The 20,954-nt window shown below is 43.6% G+C and overlaps 1 protein-coding gene across 2 annotated transcripts in view; it reads right to left on the reverse strand.

Annotated features, from left to right (window-relative positions):
* Positions 1-20,954, reverse strand: part of LOC139627003 (zinc finger protein GLIS1) — a 72,564-nt gene that overhangs the window by 21,036 nt on the left and 30,574 nt on the right. For both annotated transcript variants that reach the window (XM_071487597.1, XM_071487596.1), the window contains exons 4-5: positions 18,799-20,353; positions 579-740 (exon numbers count right to left, since the gene is read on the reverse strand). In XM_071487597.1, coding sequence (XP_071343698.1) covers positions 579-740; positions 18,799-20,353 — 1,717 coding nt within the window. The remainder of the gene's footprint in view (positions 1-578; positions 741-18,798; positions 20,354-20,954) is intronic.

Here is a 20,954-nt window from a genome sequence, read left to right on the forward strand (position 1 = left end):
AACCTTTCCTTCCCTCTCCACAGGTCAGAGAAACAGGCGAAGCTCTGTCTGAGCTCACAGCTCCAATCCAAGTCCGTTATGGCCTGAGCTGCGACTCAGCCTAATGGAACTGATCATTTAATGATCTGTGGCATGTCACTGCCAGTGTAGAGAGAGTGAGAATGCCACACTGACTGACAGCAAATTAAAGTCTAACACTGTCAAGACGTGGAAATAGGCACTGAGGCCTGGATGGCAGGGCAGTTTTTCATGTTGGCATAGAAGTGCAGTATGAGTAAAGCTTTATTCAACGATACACACCCACACTGATGCTGAGGGGACAGTCAGTGCCAGTTATTCCACAACTATTCTCTTTTTAATTTACATATAATTTAATCCCTGAGTGGATTTTATAGGAAGTAAATGCAGCCTGTATCTGAAAAATGCAAACACTTCAGTCTATAATTTCATGCACCCACCCTTTCTGCTCGAGACCGACCACCCGGACTATTTTAACTGTTGGCCTGAGACATGTTAAACATTAATCTACTCTGGTGAAACATTGGGAGGTGAGACAGAGCAGAGACTTAGTTTCTGACCGTGTCCAGGTGAGTGCGCTGATGCTTGGCGCGGTCGCTGGAGTTGCTGAAAGCTTTCTGGCAGCCGGGGTGCTGGCACAGGTACGGCTTCTCTCCTGTGTGGCTCCTCAGGTGGATCTTCAGGTTCTCCAAACGTGAAAACGCTTTGTTACAGCCCTCGAACTGTGGAGGAGGGAACACAGCACACAAACACACAATCAGATGACACAGATGACACAGGAATGCATACAGGCAAAAAAAGACAACCACACTCAGGCAGGTATGCACAGAACCGCACGAGGAAATAAACAAACACCCACGCGCACACACAGTAAAAAAGAAATCAATCAGTGTGAAGCTGGCAAATTCAGGTACAATGTGGGCTCTGTATATGTGTCTGTGTGTGACTCAGAAAGAAGTTGTCCCACTCTTTCCCTCAGTCCCTTGATCACTCACACAGCTGGAGGAGTTCACTCCACACCACATATTCACCAGCCACGGAAAAGTAAGAGATGCTTCAGAACACGGGTGGTATGATCGCGGGCATTTTTTCCATTGCTCTTGAATTACGCAGCCAGTCCAAGGACCTTTGTTCAAAACCACGTCCACTTGAAAGACAGCGGCATGCGTGACAGTACACCTGCCTCAAGGCTGCTATTTAAACTGAAGGGGAAACTGGAGTGTGCCGTACAGCGGCGGGTAATGGACTGTAATGCATAGCATAAGATAAGTGTTCTGCTGTGTATAGTGCGTTAGACTGACAAGTGACAGTGACTGTAAACAAGCTCATATCCGACCCAGCTTGGCCTATTTGATCCCAACCACTCAGCCAATGAACACCACAGATTTGTTAACACGTGAATGATTTATGAGGCTACTCGTATATCCACTCCTGCTCTTAAGCAGAAAACACAGCTGATTGGTTGATGAGGCGGCCCATGTCAAGGTCCCCTACAGGGGCGGCTGTGTAAAGAGTCACAAAGTGCGAGGGTGTACAGTGGTGTGGGAGGACTAGCTCAATGTTACTTATATTGACCTAATGTTAATCCCAGCCCCACCCTCACATCAATGTACTGTCAAAGACAAAAGAATACAGAGATCAAAACTGGTGGTGGAGAAGCAAAGATAAAAAAAAAAAAACAGATAGCACCACAAAGAGTGAAAGATTGTATAAACTGGTGAAGCACATTAAAACAACTATTAGGCCTTTTCGACCAGAAGGTTCCAGGAACTATGGAACCAAAGCCAAACAAAGACTGATGATAGATGGCAACATCTGAAACACAGTTTTCACGCCAGGAAACAACAACACAGAGTGATCCTGTTGTTCTTTGTAATTACTGTGGTGTGACTTGAGTTTGATTTAATGAATGAATGGAAAGGAGACATGCAGAGGTGGAGACGTCTCTAGAGCAGATCATCTGCAGAGTGTTTGATACTAATTCATTTCAATTTCATCTGTTCTTTTTCAAACCAGTCAGGAAGCCAAAACAAAGAACATTAATAAACATCAAGAACTGTCCACCCCTGCTTCCCATATCAGAACTGACAGCGTCCATTACTTCTTTATTTTGTGAATTAAGCTGTACACGAGTTGTAGTTGCTGCAGTGTCTGTGTGCAATTTGTCCAAGCACCATCAGATGTCAAAAACATAAAGATGAGGTTCAAACACTCAGAAACTGTGAGCAAGGAAGACATTTTGTGTGATTAAAAACAATGGTGCAACCACTCTGACCATAAACTCTGAAGTTCACCAGACAGTATCTTCTAAGATAACAGCTTCCCCACTTGTAAACCTCACCCAAAACCGATTTCTTTCAAAGAATTAAAATGACTTATTATTGCTGCAAATAAAGCTTCATCTACAAACAGTTGCGGAGGCTCTGAGGTCTCTACTGTCCATTGTACCCTGACCTTTAGTGAAGCCTGCTAACAACTGATCAGGTTACAGCTAAGGAGAGAGTGACACCATTCTTCTAATGGGCCTTCAGCTTCATCTGGGCTCAATGCTCATCCCTGGCCTCCTTCATTCACTCACACAGCACAGGCAGGGCCTTCTATTCACTGAGGCTCCATTTAATATAGACGAAACCTAAGCCTGTCATGGTAGAGCTGTGTTAGGTGACCAGACCGATCTGTGTGTGTGTGTTTGTGTGTGTGTCTGTGTGGCTCAGTAAGAAAGTCTTAATCTGCTCGCTTATAGCTACACAGCACACAGCTCCTCATGAAGTTTGTAAGAGCTTTGAGCCAATGAGTGTGGAAACAAAAGCTTCCTCTTACCATGATCAGATAGATGTTTCTTTTTTAATTGCCTGATTTTTTTCAATAAGTGAAGTTGATTTTACTGAAAACAAACCCGGACAAACACATAAATGCACCAAATTATAAGATGTGGATTTATCAATGCCTCTGATTGAGAATAAAACCTGACATGTTATCATCTTGTTCAAGTAGGACTTGGTATTGTTGGTGCCAATACAATACCAGTACCAAAATATTTTTTTTTAATTTCTCACTTTGAGAAACATAAAAATAGTTCTCTGCAAATATTTTTTTTCTGATAAATAAAATAAGCCAAACTTCTCAAAAGCACCAGTATATCTTTGTGTCAACACAGTAATATAATAACTTTAACCTTGGTCAGATCAAGAATCTGTCCAAACATTTTGATGCCATCTTTCAATAGTTGACAGTTTGCAATACTCAAACAGTTCCAAAGCATTTGATAGCCAGCTGTATGCTCAAGAGTTCATCATAATTAGTGGCAATCCACTTAGCTATTTTTGGATAAAGGTAAAGTGCAGTGTGGTTAAAGTTAAGGCAATCAACTTGTCCCTAAGTGCCCATGAGAAATGCATAAAATGTATGCAAGCCAAAATGTCTTGACTAGACAGCAGCACAAACTTACATTAAAGAAGACGGGAATGAAGTATGAGGAAAAATATCACCCAGGATTCCTAAACGCTAGACAGACACATATACTGCCCCGGCTTCAGCATGGAAACCATGGAAAAATGTCTTTACGATTTCATGTCGCACAATGTTGTATAGAGGAAACATATTATTCTTGAGCCATGCCAGTCAAATGTTTCAGCTGGAAACAAGAGAGGCAGCCAGGGTGGGAAAATTTAATAAAAATCTCAGGGCAGAAGAACATCCACACTGCCGTACCGGTCATGACAGACACAGTCCATGCTGACTGCTGAAATACGGCGCCGAGCATTTGAGTTGGGAAAACAAACACGGCTATTATTGACTTGCCAAAAGTGTGTATTTATGTATAAGGGAATAATCACTCTTTCATTGCTTTCTTTTCTGCAGTACAAATTTGAGGCTAAATTATAGTTAGGGGTCCGTGGAGGAAACCGTGTTAATCGTGTAGAGCGTATTATTACTCAGGGAGCGGGACTAGCAGGGAGACAGCTGAGTATGAGGTTTTCCTGCCTGATGGGAAAACCAACAGGCAACGCCACCTCCAGGCATGGACATTACCCAGAAACCCTGCATGAAAAATTTTATGCTACAGTAAGATGTTTCAGCGTGGCCAATCTTCTGGTTAAAATGACTTCTTTCAGCGAGTTCAGTGATTGTCAACTTCATTTTGCATATTTGGGGCATACGGTGCTGTAAAATACACTACTACTGCTGGTGTTGGCTGGGTGAGAGAGTCTTTTCACAGTACTGATGTGGTCCTATTTCAGTAAAGGCCTGATCCACATGGCAATTATGCATCCCAAGTCATGGGTCTGATTCCTACTAGACTGACCAACGTTACAAAAACAATGATGCTAAAAGCCAATAAAAATAATAAACACAAGTTAAAAGGACATATGTCAGTATGTCCTCTATATGGGTCATAAGTAGTTGCCTAAAATATAAACTGTTTAGAAAGTAATGAGCACATAGGTTAAAGTGGTACAAACAGAGAGCTGTGGCGGCTGAAGCTCCTGACACAGGATTGATTTTACCTTTGATATTATCTATGAAAACAGTTTAGATGGCGCTAATCACATTAATTGCTTTAAACATGTTTAGTTTTCCTCTCTGAAAACCTCCGTCTAAGGTAAACCGACAGATCACCTCAAGAGCGGAGCAGCGCTGGCAGTGTGGAGGCATTTGAGCCCCGCTTGACACCATTTCACTCTTGAATGGGGTGGGGGTTCAGTAGCTCGGTAAACATTGGGGATGACAGAGGGGTCTTGACTCGGTTGAAGGGGGCAAGAGTGGGTTGAAAGGCTGGACAGGCAGCTGATCACAACAGACAGATTATGGGCGCAGCATGCAGGCTGGTGGAGGTGCAGGCCCGCCTGAGGCCTTCATGGGAAATGACTCCTGACTGGCAGGGAAAAGGCCAAACAGTGTCGGGGCTAAAAGGCAGCAGTGTGCAGCTCTCCTCACATGCGGCGGCTCATTAGCAACCTGCAGGAGCTGCAGATGACACAAACAAACCAGCCGTTATGGAGGTGTGTGGGGGCGAAATATGGCTGCTGACATGTAGGACAGAAATCTGATTAAAAGCTTTATTGAAAGGCGTAAGAAGGGAGATGAAGAGAGGAGAGCATCAGTAGTAAGGTAGATTTCTCCTCTTGGAAAACAATATCTAACTGTGGTGCTTGCAGCCAAGGTCATCACCTACAGGACTAACCCCCCCCCCCCGACAGCAGAGCTTTTCTAGGGAATCCTTTGATATCGTCGCCTTCAGCACTAATATATCTCTCAGGCCCTGGGCAGTAATTGTAGATCAGGCCCCTGACTAATGACGGGGAGATGGGATTCAACTGTTCGGCTGCTAACTAGCATGAAATTCACTATTACTCTATTCTACTCTATTAAAAAAAGTTTTCAGAGACTAACAGCCTCAACAGGCTTTCTGCCGTGATTAGTTTTGCCTAATACATCCAGACTCCTTTACTGCCAACCCTGACAGACACGATGAAGGGCAAAGAGTTTTGGTGGCAAAAGGAAACGCTGCCAAATAAAACATGTTATAAAGTGCCAATGCTCAAAAGCAGCCTGTATAACTTTATGAGTATGAAAAAAGCGGTCGCTGGAATGAGTTGGTTTATCACAAGGTGTCTTTCTCTGCCCTGACCAACGAGGAAAACCACCAACACTTCAGGATCTGTTCGGAGGGGAGACTGTGGAGCAGAGTGCCCCGGCTGTGGATGGGAGGAACATGTGCATTTAATCTGCCTGCTTCCAAATGCCCTGTGGCAACCACAGCAAAGAGCAGAAAAACGTAAATGGATGAAATTATATCCATATGATTCAACGAGACAGCTAAGGAGAGACAGGTTTCTCATGCGCTTCGTCAGGATACAAAATTAAACACAGCTTGGCTAAAACATTTGCATTACATAGTTTACACATATCATTTCCACTGCGAAGCAGGACCCTTTTAGCAGCCAGCCTCATCTGTTGCGAATAGGGCTTTAATTTGAATCAAAGATAGCTATGGATTTTTTTGTTTTGTTTTTTTTGTTGTTGTTTTTTTGCTTTTTCAGGAGAGAAATGAATTTACACACACTTGCTTTGTTTTTGCTTGACACGTCTCTTCTCCCCTGTGTCCGGCACTTTGCCTAATTTTTGTGAAGCCTTGATTTATGAATGGTGAGATATGAGTATACACAGCAAATGACTAAAAGCGAGGGAGTGTTGTCCAGATGCGAACGAACAAGCGAGCTGAGCCGATAAATTGTTGGGAGGAAGTAGTCATGTAAATGACTAAAGAAATTGTTCTTAACAGCCATTTTGCACTCATGCCTGAATAGTTTGGGGGGCCAGATTAAAAACTATGTGGATGGCACAACAGGAAGCATTCCTATGATGACTAAATGAGGCTGCTCACATAATGAGCCGGCCCAGCTGTTTTGTTCCTCTCGCAGACTGTTTGCTGGAGATTGAGGAGGAAGTGCAGTGATGGCTCTGAACCCCTGCTCCTGCGGTGGAGGCCTGGCAACAGTGCGAGCCCGGCTGCACAACAACATGGTGGGGCTTCATGGAAGCACTTAACCTGTTGTGATTCAGAGGCCTTCATTCAAACGTCTACCAGCTCCGCAGCCCTGCATCAGATTAGAGAGCTAAGATGTGATTTCCTCTTAAACCGGGCAGCCTGGGGTTTACCGGTTCACCAGGTTGCAGGGAAAAAGGAAAACAGGGTCACGTTCTCAAAGAGATGAAGCGGACTGTCGGGGAGAAGGACATGTCTTGTGTGTTATCATGCAGCATTAGCAGAGAACCAAACCAACCTGATTCTTCTGTTGACCCCAGCATTTTCAATTTTCTTTCTGGGCAAACGCTCAGGTTGTCAAATCATTTTCACACAGACATACTTTATACTCTACTGTATGAACAGAGGTGAGCTGTTCATCTCCCTTCAAGACAGACTCTGCTTGAAACAAACACTGGATCGTGTTTCTGATCACATCCACATCAATGCTTTATAAGTGACAGAGGACAGTTTGCCTCTTTTTCTTTCCACTAGCTGACCTAGATACATTTACGTATCACTTTCATCATTTATATATTACAACCTAAAACTGTCTTATTGCCACATTTGATCATTTATTTTTGTTCCCTTCTGCATAGGAAATTATTAAATGACAAATTACTACATTACTACATTACTACAGTGTTAATAACGAGGCAGAACAAGAAAGACACAGATTTACCACCTCACTTTTAATTTAACCTCGTGCTTTCACATGAATACGACAATATTCAATTCAGACTTTAGTCGCGTTCTAAGTGTTTTAAATGTTACATTAAGTTCAATGTGACAGCGACATATAAATTGTCATCTTATTTCCAGCAAGAAATATGGAGACTTTTTATGTTCCAATGCAAACATGAGAAATTATCTGGTGTTGTTAACTAAGAGATGAAGATTTATGGTACAGTGAGGGTTGGATATGGAATAAATAACCACTGAATATTTACTGGCTTAGGTCTTCACTCTAGTGAGTTGACATGATCCTGTGATCCTCTCGTTCAGTGAGAGACTTCTATAGGAGCCATCCCACTTGTGTGTTTATTCTCACTAGCAATCCTAACCATTTATAATGGCTAATTAGAGTGCAATACAAACCTTCCAGTGCCACAGCCATTAGTAACCATCAAGGCATTAATTATAAACCCATTCACGAAATCCGAACCCACCACTAAAAAGACAGACTACGGGTTACACAATGAAAATCCTAAACATGATCTGTGTTCCGAGCCGGCGCCTGGACTGATGTTACTGGCAGTCAATACGGGATCCCGCTTGACGGGCCCATGAGCTACGGCGTCCTCTGACAACCGGGCTTCAATCTGTCCAGCACCTTTCACTCACACCTGCCTTCATTCTCACTCCTGCTTTCCCTGTCTGTCTCTCTCCTCTCTCTTTTACCCCCTTCTGCCAATAAGCTCCTCTTGCTCCAGCCTAACAATGGGGTATTATATACCTCAACATGCTCCATGGCTCCATTTTATATTGGTGGTATTGCAGCCAATTCATCAACAGCCAGTAAGGACAATAACTTCATATTTAATTGATCCACTTTATTGCTCTTTTGTTAGACTGTTAGACAAATACTGTACAATCCAATGTGATGATTGGCCTGAGCTGTGAGGTGATATTTTTACTGGATCATCATCATCATCCATCATTTTCTCTCTCCTCTGTGACCTCTCCACTGAGTTTTCATACCATTTTAAATTTGTATTTCAGGCATTTATTTGACTTTCTCCTCCATAGCTGCTGTTCTTCTTCAAGACGCCCAAAAGTCTAATAACCTTAAAGCTACACTGGGCATCTTTACATGCTGACAACTGCACAATTGCAGGGAGGAAAGAGTCTAGCTCTGTTTTTTTACTTCAACCTGCCTTGTCTACTTCAACAGCAACTGCCTTAATCTCCAGAGTGAAAACTGTCCAAACAAAAAAGAAAATGTGCCACCCTGCTTGCTCAAAATGCAACATGTCTTATGATTGCATTCCATTCTGGTCTATTGAGGCTGCTGGTAATGGAGAAACTGGCATCTTTGGTTATTGCTACAGGTCTGGAAAGATGCCTTGGCTCTGACAACGACTCCTAACATTAACCATTCATGTACTAGAACAAAACCACAGCATCAGTCCAGTCCTGACAGTGTGTTTTAGGGTGTATGGGTTATTGGTGCGGTCAGAGAATATTTCATGCTAACATACCCAACACCATGACCGTATTTTCAGTTAAATGCAAACAGGGACAATCTTGCTGGTTCCCACTTTGTGATTTCAGCTGACGAGGAATAGTTCCACTTTGAAATCTTGTCTACTGGCTTAAATTCCTGTGTGACAACCTGATATAATGACTACCACGGTTGAAGTCACAGTGTTCCCGCATTGTTCAGACTTGTTAGGTAAAGAAATAAAAGCCTTTCTCCCTTTTTGGCAAAGCAACCGTTGTCCACACAAGTCAAGAGTTGACACAGCTGTGTAAAGGCTCACGCCTGCTGTAGCATACACTGGCGACTCTATAACTCTGACGTGACAACAAATAAACATTGCAGAAGCCCAGGGAGTTGCCAAGCAAAATGCCGTGATGCCAGAGGCGCTATAGTATTCAGACAGAAAACATGCCAGCAAAATTAAACAATAGGTCAACATGGCATTGTGATCAACGCCAGCCCGTGGATTCCAGCAGGGTGAAGGGAGAGAGAGCGCGTTTATGCAACCCTCTGGAGGGGGACCAGACCACAAAGCCTTTTGGGTAAAAAAGCAGCTGCCCGAGAAATGTGGTGCAACTGAGATGCCATGGTGCCCCTTGATTTGTTCACTCCTCAGCTTGCCAAGGTTGTGTTCTTTTCTGCTCTATGTGGGTTACAGGGTCCAGTTTCCAGTTGTGTGGATATGGCTGGTTGCAATATATCAGACTGCGCTAGACACCCAGCGTGTCAAGTCCAATCACAGCTCAGCCATTCTCCGCGAGCACATCACCATTCATTCACATTTCAATAAATCAATTCACCACATTTCGGTATACAGTTCTCTCTTCGTATTCAGTAAGTCAGTCCACGCAAACATGTCTGTGTCCACTTGTCTATAGGAAAAGACATTTATTTGAGAGTAAAACCGCTCCTCATTCCAGTGCAGTCACGATGGAGTCCACTGGCAAAAATCCTGACGTTCCACTAATCACTGATATTCTTTGGTAAATGTTTTCATATTTATGGAATATTTCCTGCATATTTTTTCAACAGACATACATTTATGTTGCACTGTAAAATGACTCTAAGCCTGGTGCTCGCTGACCTCACACAATTTGTCAGTTAGGGTGCAGGCCCATTACAATACAGCATTTTTCCTCAGATACAATATTTATTTCCTTGCAGCTCTTTAAATCATACATGACCTAATCTAAATGTCTTGGCCTTATTTCTTTGAAAATGAAATTGGCATACTTGTGATACTGATGTTTTGCTTGTTTTGCCCCTGACAGGTTTGCATCGCGAGCGAAATGACAGTTGCTATGTGACACAGTATGACAGATCGCTGTTATTAGAAGCTGGAAGAACAGAGGGAAAAGGAAAGAGGATATGCTTTGACTTAAAGGCTTCTTACTTCTACTGTAATTCTGCCCGAATAACCAAACCATTCTGGTTCTAAACCCTGTATAAACCCTTTTACATCGATGTTAAACTAATTCCAAAGCTGAACGGACTGAATGTGAAACAGATGTTTTTAGACATGAACAGAGAGTGAGAGGGCTTCTTTCTGGAGACAGTTAGAGATCATTGGGGTGTAAAACTCTTCGGGGGAGAGGTAAATCCCAGTTTAAATATCAGTCTTGTGTGGTGCCAGTTCTGCTGGGTCACATCATCATAAAATACAGTAATAAGAAATTGGGTCATTGTGTGTATCGTGTCCTTACATGTCCCACTGGGAAGATATTTGGTCCCATCTCTAATTTCCGAAGTTGCTCTCATTATCAGTCATTACAGTAGATGTGGTTTGGGTTAATGTCACTGTTTGATATATGTGCCATTTAACATCACAATCCATGCCTCAATAATATACTTTGATCTCTCCACTGGGAGTTCTCTTCAGTCTCTTCACTCTCTCTTGGGTGTTTGAAAACACACTGAAGGTCTTGACAGTGTAAACACACACATACACACACACACACACACACGTCTCGGCTTGGAAAGCGCGTTTGACCTGTAACAAATGCTTGAGCTGTGCGCGCAAAGGCTTTGCTAATGCTTCAAAAATGCTCTCAACTCCACATTCAGTGCATACCAAATCACTTGTCATGCATAATGCCTTGTGATGAATTCTGGGCAAAAAAATGTCTTTTTTTGGGATGACATCAGTAGAAGTGAATTGCCTGTCTGGCTCCGTTTCTTTCAACCTTCACTGCGTTTCTCAAGCATTCAAATTAAACCCGGCACACTAACCACAGAACACCGCAGTGCATAATTTAAACTTGACACCATAAATGTAAACATGTCTTTCGCTACATAATTTATCCATACTACTCTTAGTGTTTATTTTGCACGGTAGCAACTCAGTTTCTCATATATATTAGCTGCAGGTCTAGCCGGGCCTGGTGTGGAGCGGTGTGGGTCTGGGCTGGGTGGAGGGATACTGTCATCCTGGGGCTGTGGTGTGGCCCTGAGACAGAAGTGGCCCTGGTGTGTATAAATGTCCTGCTTGTTTGCTTGTTTGGTGGGTGATGTGAAGGCGGTCAGGGGTAGATGTTGCTCTGGACTCGGTTCTGTGCAGTGCCCTCTGCCACACTGACAAGTCAGCGAAAAATGAAAACAAACATCTGGTTGCCCTAAGAGATTTACCTCTGTTCAACACACACACACACACACACACACACACACAACATACACAAGCTATTGACCTGTTTGGTGTGTATGTTTGCTGACTGGCTTCTGTGGCACAAATTGTGTGTTGGCACAAAGTGAAGCCGGTGTGTAACTGTGAGGACTGGGTGAGGATGGCAGCCTCAGAGCAGAAAGGGCCTCTTATGTCTTTGTCTCGTAAAATGCCGTGAACACTCTTTGGCTTGCTATAATTATCTGTTTGACTGCAGAGAAGAAACGGTTAAGTACGCCTCCACAATGCACATGATCCATGACGGTATACAACCAAAAAGCACAACTATTGAGCTCTAACAACCAGGGAAAATTTTAAGACTCCAGAAGGGAGTCTAAAAAGGCCCATGACCTCAGACAGAGATCCCACAGCTCTTCTCCATCTGCCCTCCCTCTCTCTGCTGCATGAACCAGTTTTGCATCCCCCTCCACCCCCCAACAGAGACACCCGAACACACACCCCAGCTTCATCTCTCCCATGTATTGGTAAACTGATCTGGCTCAGCAGAGAGGTTAAACTGATTAAGGTTTTGGATGGGACACAATTATGACACAATCTCTATGCAATGTATAACCAGCCGCAGCCCTGGGTCTTCAAGTTTCCGATACCAGAGCGTGATTAAATGTCGAGGAAATGGGGAAACTCAAAATATTGCATTCCAGACAAATGCAATTAGAGTGTATCACATGTAGTAAATCCTGCATGCTTTGATACCTGGTTATGAGGTTGAAAGCAAGGAAGCTGTAGCTGTTTGACCTTTTCTACTTGAGTCCAGCATAGTGTTTTCAAGAAATGCTTCACTGCTTATACTGTGCATGTTACACCCATATTGACTGTTGGCTGTATTTCTGAAAAACAACCAGGACAGAGAGAAAAAGATCCAGTGATCCAACGCACCATGATGGACAGGTACATGTTGTCGTCCCAGCCATGGATGTTTTAAACCATGGATGAGGAATCCAAACATGTCAGATCAGTTATTCCAAGGGAAGCTGCTCACATGGTGCATACGCTGAAAAATGTCCTCCTGTTTCCGTCCATGGGTGCACGTAACGCATATCCTTTGGCTCTGCCTAGCACAATGATCCCAGCTGAATCTACTGGGCTAAAAGTTAATGAGCAAACGCGTTGTGTCGTAGCAAACTGGACCTGCAGCCATCATACAACTTTTGGTACAATAAACACGTCCTGAGAAATTATACTTTACTCTATTCTGTGCTAACTTGAAATGATACAAAGTGTGCACAACTGAAGATCCATCAAACTGCGTCCTTGAGACGGCTTTGGCAATTTCTACTTTGGACACTTGACAAAGAGAAGGAAAAAAACCTGTTCCCGACATTTACTTGACCCAGCTGTGACCAGTTCCTCCGTTCCTGTTGTGCGCTGCTTTGGAGGCACGGTTTTCCATGAACACCACGCTCAGTCAAGTCAATTTAGTATGAATATTGATCCTAATTTTGTCACTTGTCCAACTGAAACATACTAAAATCCAGTTGAATCTAATATGTAATCAGGACATTCTGACATGCTGATGTGTATCATGAAGACTGAGAAAGAAAAAGCAACTGGTAAAAGGAGATTTTACATCTTCAATTAAAATAAATGATTAAACTAGAACATTTTTGCACCACACTAACATTCATAGTCAAACGCTTAAAACCACTGCTTTCTGTTTAGTTTGCTTTTGTTCTACATTTCCCTTTCAGACAATACCACTCTTTAACACATGTGAATAATTTTACCAATTTACTGTTTGCAAAGTAATTGAAGACAGACCTCAACCTATGTAGCCATTAAGATAGAATATGTTTTAATTAAAGTCTAAATATATTTATAAGTAATTGGATTAAAAGCAGGACAAAAAAGTAGGTGCCGGAATCAAACCTTGGCAGAACGTGTAACATAAATATTTAATGTATATAGGAAGCAGCCCACCAGTTTAAGGTTTACATCAAAAGGATAATTAATAGTCAATGAATAGCTGTATGTGTAAAATAAATTGACTGAAAGATTAGTTGTTACTACAACTACAGAGCGTCACTGACACTGAGACGTGTGTTGTGGTCGTGTGGATGCAGTAAGTGTATCAAAGCAGTCATTAATTCAGATCTAAATGATAGATAGATAGAGAAAGAGGGAGTAAAGTTGGGGTGATGTTGGGGGGTTGTGTGGTACTGGATTACATTACTCTAAAAGATTGACTGGAAAACTTTTTTGGCCTGACAAGAACTTGGCCTGGGCTGCTCAACAAGGAAAACAAGCAAGATCCATCCATCCAGGGCTTTCATTCGTATGCCAAAACATCAGTTGCAAAGCCCCTCCGCCAGCTGTTTCATCATACCAGTATCACATATGGACAGTGTTGTGTTACCATAAGCATGACGACTGCACAGCCAAGCAGCGCAGCAGACCTGACAAGAAGACAGAGGATAACCACGGGATGGGATTATGGATTTGTAGAAGGAAATTAGACTATCAAGCTACCTGATGAACTCATTTGCCTTGGGAATGACTGACAAAGCTAATTCTGAAAGTGATTTAACGGGGAGCAGAGGCATGAGATAAAGTGTTATATGTTGATCTCCACCAGGTCCTCGTTCGGGCCTGATAAGGTCTTTGCATTTGTGCCAATTTAACAGATTTTAGGAGCTCTGTTTCCTAAGCATGCAGTTACTCTTGACATGCTGAATCAATGCCGCTTCTCGCCTATTGACCCTGATTACTTTAAATGAGCCATATACAGACCTCTCCTCTCCCAGTACACTGAGGGTATATGTGTGTGTGTGTTTGTATTCAGCCAGAGGAGCCAGTTGGCCTTGCTGGTTCACAATATTTTGTGTTGGTACTTTGGTTACCTTGCATACCTGGGTTCCTTGGGTCAGTTTGAATGTCTGCACGTTAAATTCTGGAGATTTTTAACGTTTTTATGCGTGAATGTCTGAGCCTCTCTATGTAAGTGTTCTTGAGCAGCACCTGAATCCAACGTCACTGCTGGTAGTTTTGGGAGCCAGTGGTTCAGAAGCTAGACTCAGAAATCGTGGCCTCTAAACTGTCCAAACAGGCCGAAGTGTCAGAGGCCCATACGGGTACAAACACATTAATATCAACGTCACTCGCCGCCCGCACCCTGTGCCCAGACAGCTCCAGTTTCAGGCAGCATTCAGAGGAAAAGTCAGATCATGTGCTGAACCTCAGTTTTAATTAGCTAATGGCACTCCCTGTTTCATCTCCTGCGTCTGAGCTGATTGCTCACAAAAGACTCCATTTACCCCTGAAAACACACGGCATCTTGGCACCGGCCGGCGCTCTATGTCTCACCGTCTGCTGCCGAGGGACTTCGCTACTCTCTTCCAAAAATCAGTCTAGTAAATCTAAATATATATGTTTGCTGGTTTCACACCAGTGGAAAAAGAGGAAATTCCATGATCCATGCTTTTTTTCCAGGAGGCCTCAACATCCAACTTTCCTTCAACAAGTGGTTTGACTGAGCGTGTCAGCGAGCGAGTGTGTGTGTGTTTTGGTGTTTGTCTGTACGTGTGCACATGTGTATGTGTTTGGACAGGGCCCCATTAAGCAGCTAATGCTGGCTGTGTTTTATCAATGTGAAATGGGCGGGTGGCTCTCTGTCTCGCCTTTGCTCTAAGATAAGATGAACACTAAAATATGTGAATCTCCCCTTTTATGGAGGAATTCTGTTTTGTTTTTAAATAATTTGTCAATTACATCACCTTAATGCTATGAATTCTGGGAGAAAAAAAATAATCATGTAATACTGTAAATTACTGTGGGCATGCTGCACTATGAAAACATGTTTATCTCTCTACTTAATGACATATAAATCTCCATTAGGATTGCCTTATTTTACCTACACAAACTGTAATGAGCATGCCATAATAAATTTGTCCAGGTGCCAGGTGCAAAAATAAAATTTTAAATGGAGCCTTGATATTATATCCAAGCCAAAACTGTCGTAATAAAACATTACCTTTGCCATTTACAGCACATAATGCACCCAAACTGTGCTTTAGTTAGAATTTCTAAAAATACTGATCTTTCCAAAGGATTCTTACTATGAAATTTTGCATATAAATACAGTGGCGTAACAAAACCACAAAATCAGTTCTCATGCCTTGAACCACTGACTGCATACTTCATCCCACAACAACATAACCTCCTCTAATACCATTTAAAGCATACTATTGTTCTGAAAGTTTTTTCTCCGACATCTGACCAAAGTTGCTACTGCCAAACAAACCAAATAAAGTGCACAATGCTGTACTCCTGCCTGAAGTCACTCCATGCCATGTAAACGGTCTGTCCTTTCCACACAGATAGCTTCAGTGGTTTAGGAGGATATTTTCTGACCTTCATAGCTCACAGTGCAGCCTTCAGACACTTCAAATCCACTGGGCCAGGCCCAAAGTCTAGGACCATGTCAGGGCTACTCCTGCTGGATATATTTTTAATATTTATGCAGACACAGGAAAAAATGTAATAAACTAAAACAACAAGCGAATTAGGCATGAAACACAACAGGATATTGCAGAGAGATTATGTTGTTTCCTTTTCGCCCGTGTGTCCGTCATTGCTTGCCTGCCCCTATACAACAGCCCAGGGCCAGCTTTAATTGGAGGAGAGAGGGAACTAAACGTATTTTCTAAAAGGCAGCAGAACTTTTTAGAGCCACAAACTCAGCCATCTATACGTGGAAGGAACTTACTTATTTTCTTTAATGAAGAATTTCTGAAAATATTAGCCAGGTACAGATTGTGACAGGCCCATGCAGGGGTCGAGGTACTACTTATGCATTGTGATAATGACTTTTTCCTGCCAAGACGCAGCATGAAGCAAATGCTGTGCAGCTGTATGTGTGTGTAAATATATATAAATATATATATGAATGAGAGAGAGAGAGCGAGAGAGAGAGAGATGTGTTATGTTTGGAAGTGAGGAGAGGCCTGCTTCACTGCTTCATAAGTGCCTGCTGGAATCTGCTGCTGGAAAGATAATAAAGGGATTAGCCCTGGTTTTTCTAGGGCATTCGGTCCTGAAACAGAATGTCTCATCTGTTTCCTCTATATGAATTGTTCAAATTCTTGAATGCCTTTGTCTATTACATGAGAACAACAAACACAAGAGGTATCAGTGCTACTGGCCAAAAAGCACACAAGCTCAGACAAAAAAAATGAAAATAAGGATCCGGAATGGACACAACAAAAATACATGAGCATGCCTGCTCTTTCAGATGCACACTGACACACCAGGTTTTCTATTAGTACAGAGTACTTAGTTAAATCCATATAGACTATATACTAACACAAACACCCTCACAAATACACAGAGAGAGCATATTTATTTTCTCTGGCCCTCCAGGTTTATCTGCTGAAGTCCCAGATCAACATACATTCAATCCCTGCTGATTAGATGTGTTGATTCAAGCTTGAAAACATTTCACATTTCTGTTTATGTTCTGTCGGAAAAGCAGTAGTGTTACAACCCAACATACTGTACATGGATTCAATACTTCCTATTGTGAAATTCAATGGAAACAATATCCCCATTTTCACGTTGCTGCATGGCTGCGAATACATGTGTTTGTGTGTGTGTGTGCTTGAAATAAGGGTGATCAGGAGGTTAGGGCGTGTAGCAGAGTTTCACAGTAACTCATGTCCGCAGACAGAGTCCAGTGTTTCATCCACACTGAGCCGAATTGTTCCAGCGCTCACATATGGCAAACATCTCCAAAAACACACATAAACACACACACACACACACACACACACCTTCACAGTGATACATTTATGCATAAACCTATACACACACAAACATATGTCAACCAAATGTAACTGCAGTCCTAAACGGAGTAAAGACACAGCCGCACAATGCTTCAAAGAGCAACAGCAACAACAACAACAACAACAACAAAAAGTCAAATGAAAGCCTTTAATGCATCACAACTAAAGCATAATTAACAGTTGGTGCACGTACAATGCAGCAAATTACTTCCAAATTTTTCGTTCACGCTGAGTCAAGGAAGCAGAAAGACTAATATGCTGGAGTGACGCAAAGCAGGAGAACAGCAGCAACAGTTGAGTTAGTGTCTTTTTGGCTTCACTCCGTGTTCAGCTCAGATGTGCATTAACACGTTTCAGAATCGGTCAGAGCCACCATGAATTTCTTATTCAACACAGCCAAAAAGCGCCATAAAATACAACTTCTTATTAAAAGACGCTCACTTCAGCTAACTTTGCAAGCCAAAAGTTATTTAGAAAAATAAATTAGACTTGATTTTTTTTTCTTTTAAGGAAAAAAAAAACAGGTCTTGAGATAAAGCAGGTGTTGTAACAATATTGCAGACTCAGTTTTTTCAATAATTAGGATTTGGATGGGTTCCTGAACTTGAAGGGGACCACTTCTGACAGGGGCTTTGGGTGAAGCTGTGAATTGAGCAAGACGAGCAAATGTTACCGACTATCCCTCTGCAGCTCCCTTCTCCAGACTACTACATTTCTCCTCGTGTTTGGCTTGGATATGGAGCCAATTCACTTAATACTTGTGGGACAGCTAAACATCTAAAGCTCCCATTTAAATGGATCAAGTGTAGGCATTGTTTGGTTATGTTAACCATATGTGTTGGCTTTTCATGATCTGAATCCCTTCTCAAAAAACAGAGTGCTCGTGAAAATAAACATGGCTTTGCCCTACACAAATTGTGGACTAATTGTGTATTTGGACTAAATCATTCTTAAGGTTGGAGGGCTTTTTCCATTTGCTAAGGGACGCGGGGGAATGACAGCTTGACATTGATTAGTGTGTTGACTTGTGGAATCGGAGCCTTACCTGTAAAGGATACAACCACAAATCTATTTATACTACTGAGGTAGTGCTTCCCTTACAGCAGCTCACATCTTCAGTAAATTTTTTTTTTTTTTTTTTACATGCTCCACTAAAAATACAGAAATTACAATCATAACTATTTCTCAACCAAAACAAAATAAAAGTTCCTGTTGAAAAGTAATCAGCAATGAAGCAAGTCCAGGCCTGTTTTGGCAACTACGTGCATGTATCTTGTTGAGGAAAAATCATCAGGGACTGTATTACTTTGTGAAATATGTTCTTGTGTTTAATTCAAACAAAAAAAAAACAAAACACTTTTTAACAGATGATTGCAATTATGGGACAAACTGCACTCATAATGAACCAATAAATACAACCTAATACTTTTAAAAAGAGAGAAAAATCTGTAAAAGTAAGACAGCTGACTATGAGGGGACTTTCAGAAATACTAAATGTATGTGTTGTGAAGAGAAGTGACCATTAGTGTCTGTTTTTTTGGGGGGCTGGCAAATGTTGAGTAGATAATTATAGTGGTTTATGATGACTCACCATACACTTGTTAGGTTTCTCTCCAGAGTGGACCCTCATGTGAATGAGCAGCTTGTAGCGCGCATTGAAGGGCTTGTAGCGGCGAATGCAGCCAGCCCAGAAACAGGTGAAGTCCTCACCCTTGCGCTGGTCGATGTGGACCTTCTCAATATGCCTCACAAGCTCCTCCTGCTGCTCATATGCAGCACTGCAATCAATCCAGCGACAGACCTGCTTATCACCCAGCCCTCCTCCAACGGCTTCTTCCTGCTCTGGGGCTGTGTGGGACCCTGGAGGGCCTCCTGAGGTCTGTTTGTGTCCCAGGGAAGAGGCTGGTGCTGATTGCTGGCTCTGGTGGTGCAGCAGACCCCCAGGGTTGGGCCCCACATATTGGTGGAGGTGGTAGGGCGGAGGCATGGCAGATCGAGGGGGGTGGTGAGGGTGACGAAGGTGCCCGCTGCGACCACTCAAGTGATGGTGAGGATGGTACTGGTGCTGAAAGAGTTCGTCTTCACTGGGAGTGAAGTCATCGAGGGGCTCCTGCTTGAGGGCAGCCCCCGATCTTTGGCCCCTGTCCAGGAGAGCCCCAGATTCAGGCCCTGAATGCACTGTCCCAGACATTAGCGCCCCACTCATCAGTAGCCCCAACCCGTTCGAGCCTCCTCCTCCAACTCCTCCCCCGGCCGTTCCTCCAGCCCCACGGCCCTGCAGCATGGAGCCCTGCTCCTCACACAGGCCCTGGCTCTGCCCCTGACCCTGCTCTGGCTCCACTGATGACACTGAAGAGGAGGACGTGGAGGAGGAGGAGGAGGAATGGGACAGCAGGCAGGTGGCAGGTGAGGACAGCTGACAGCTCTCCTGTACCGTGGCTTGCTGGGGGCTGCCGTGAGGAGGGGGCCTTTGGAGGGCTTCCCGTGAGCAGGAGTTAGAGGGTGGGGACGTAGAAGAGGAGGAGGAAGAGGAAGAGAAGCCGGCACTGCTGGTGTGGCTGGGTGAGAGGTTAGTGCGGAACCCGTTGACGCAGGCCACCATCGACATCTGGGAGGAGGAGCAGATGATGGCGGTGATATTGATCTCCTCGGAAGCAGCGCCAGTAGTTGATGGGGAACCTGTGGCAGCAATGCTGCCGGTGCCAGCAGCGGCAGAGGACTGTGAGGCCAGGGACAGGCAGCGTTTCTTCAGAGTGCTAGCACTGAGCAGCCGCGCTGAATGATGGGAGCCAGTTGGGGACAAAGCCAGCGGGGAGGAGCCATCTTCATTATTAAACGGTTGTACTGCGTCCCTCGACACAGCACTACCTACACCGCCAGCTGTACATACGCCACTACCGCTGCTGCTAACGTGTGGAGCTCCAACTGTGTCGTCCCTCGGCACCCCCAAAACTTGGCCTGCTCTACAGTTCTGAAACCCGGCCTGAGAAGTGCTATGGACCCCAGACCCTGTGCTGGAGGTCTTATAGCCCATTGAGTTCTCCTGTTTGATTAGGTAAGGCAGAGAGGAGCGAGCCCCGCTGGCACTGCCGCAGCCCAGGCCAGGGGAGGCCCCCGGCAGGGTCCTCTGGAAGCCAGAGGAGGATCTGTAAGGAGAAAAACACACAGAGAGGAATATGAGCGCTTTCAGCTCACAGACTGATGACAGATACAGTCTGGGTCATCCTTCCCACCAGCAGCTCTGTCTGAGTTTAGCCTTCTGCTTCCCCCTCCTCCTCCAATCGTTGACTCAGTTTACATAAAAATCATGTCATCTGAAATCAGTCCCATTGGCCTAAAATATTTCATTCATCATAAGGGACCCTATTGAACAAACATCAACATCGAGTAGGCCATGTTATGGATTCAGTGACATAAGGTAATGCTGGACACCAGGTAGCATCCACTGCTGCTGATCCAAAGCTTTTTTTATGAATAAATGAAACAGGATCCTCTAGTAGTGAGAGGATATGAATGGGCATTTATGACTAAGAATAGAGAGGGGGAGGGACAGATGGCTACGGAGACAGAGAGGCCACTGGCTAGTGTGTCCATCTGACGGGCTTTGATGACACAAAGGGGTTAAACCCAACCCAACATTGGGGATAAATAGGGAGTCACCTGTTTTGGTGGCATAATTGCAGCCTATGAAGGGTCACCGTTTACAATACTGTGTATTATGGTGGGAATCTTTTCCCTGCTGAATGG

This window comes from Trachinotus anak, unplaced genomic scaffold, assembly GCF_046630095.1.
Source record: "Trachinotus anak isolate AG129_WGS33_773 ecotype Australia unplaced genomic scaffold, CSIRO_AGI_Tana_v1 ptg000010l, whole genome shotgun sequence".
Classification (NCBI taxonomy): domain Eukaryota; kingdom Metazoa; phylum Chordata; class Actinopteri; order Carangiformes; family Carangidae; genus Trachinotus; species Trachinotus anak.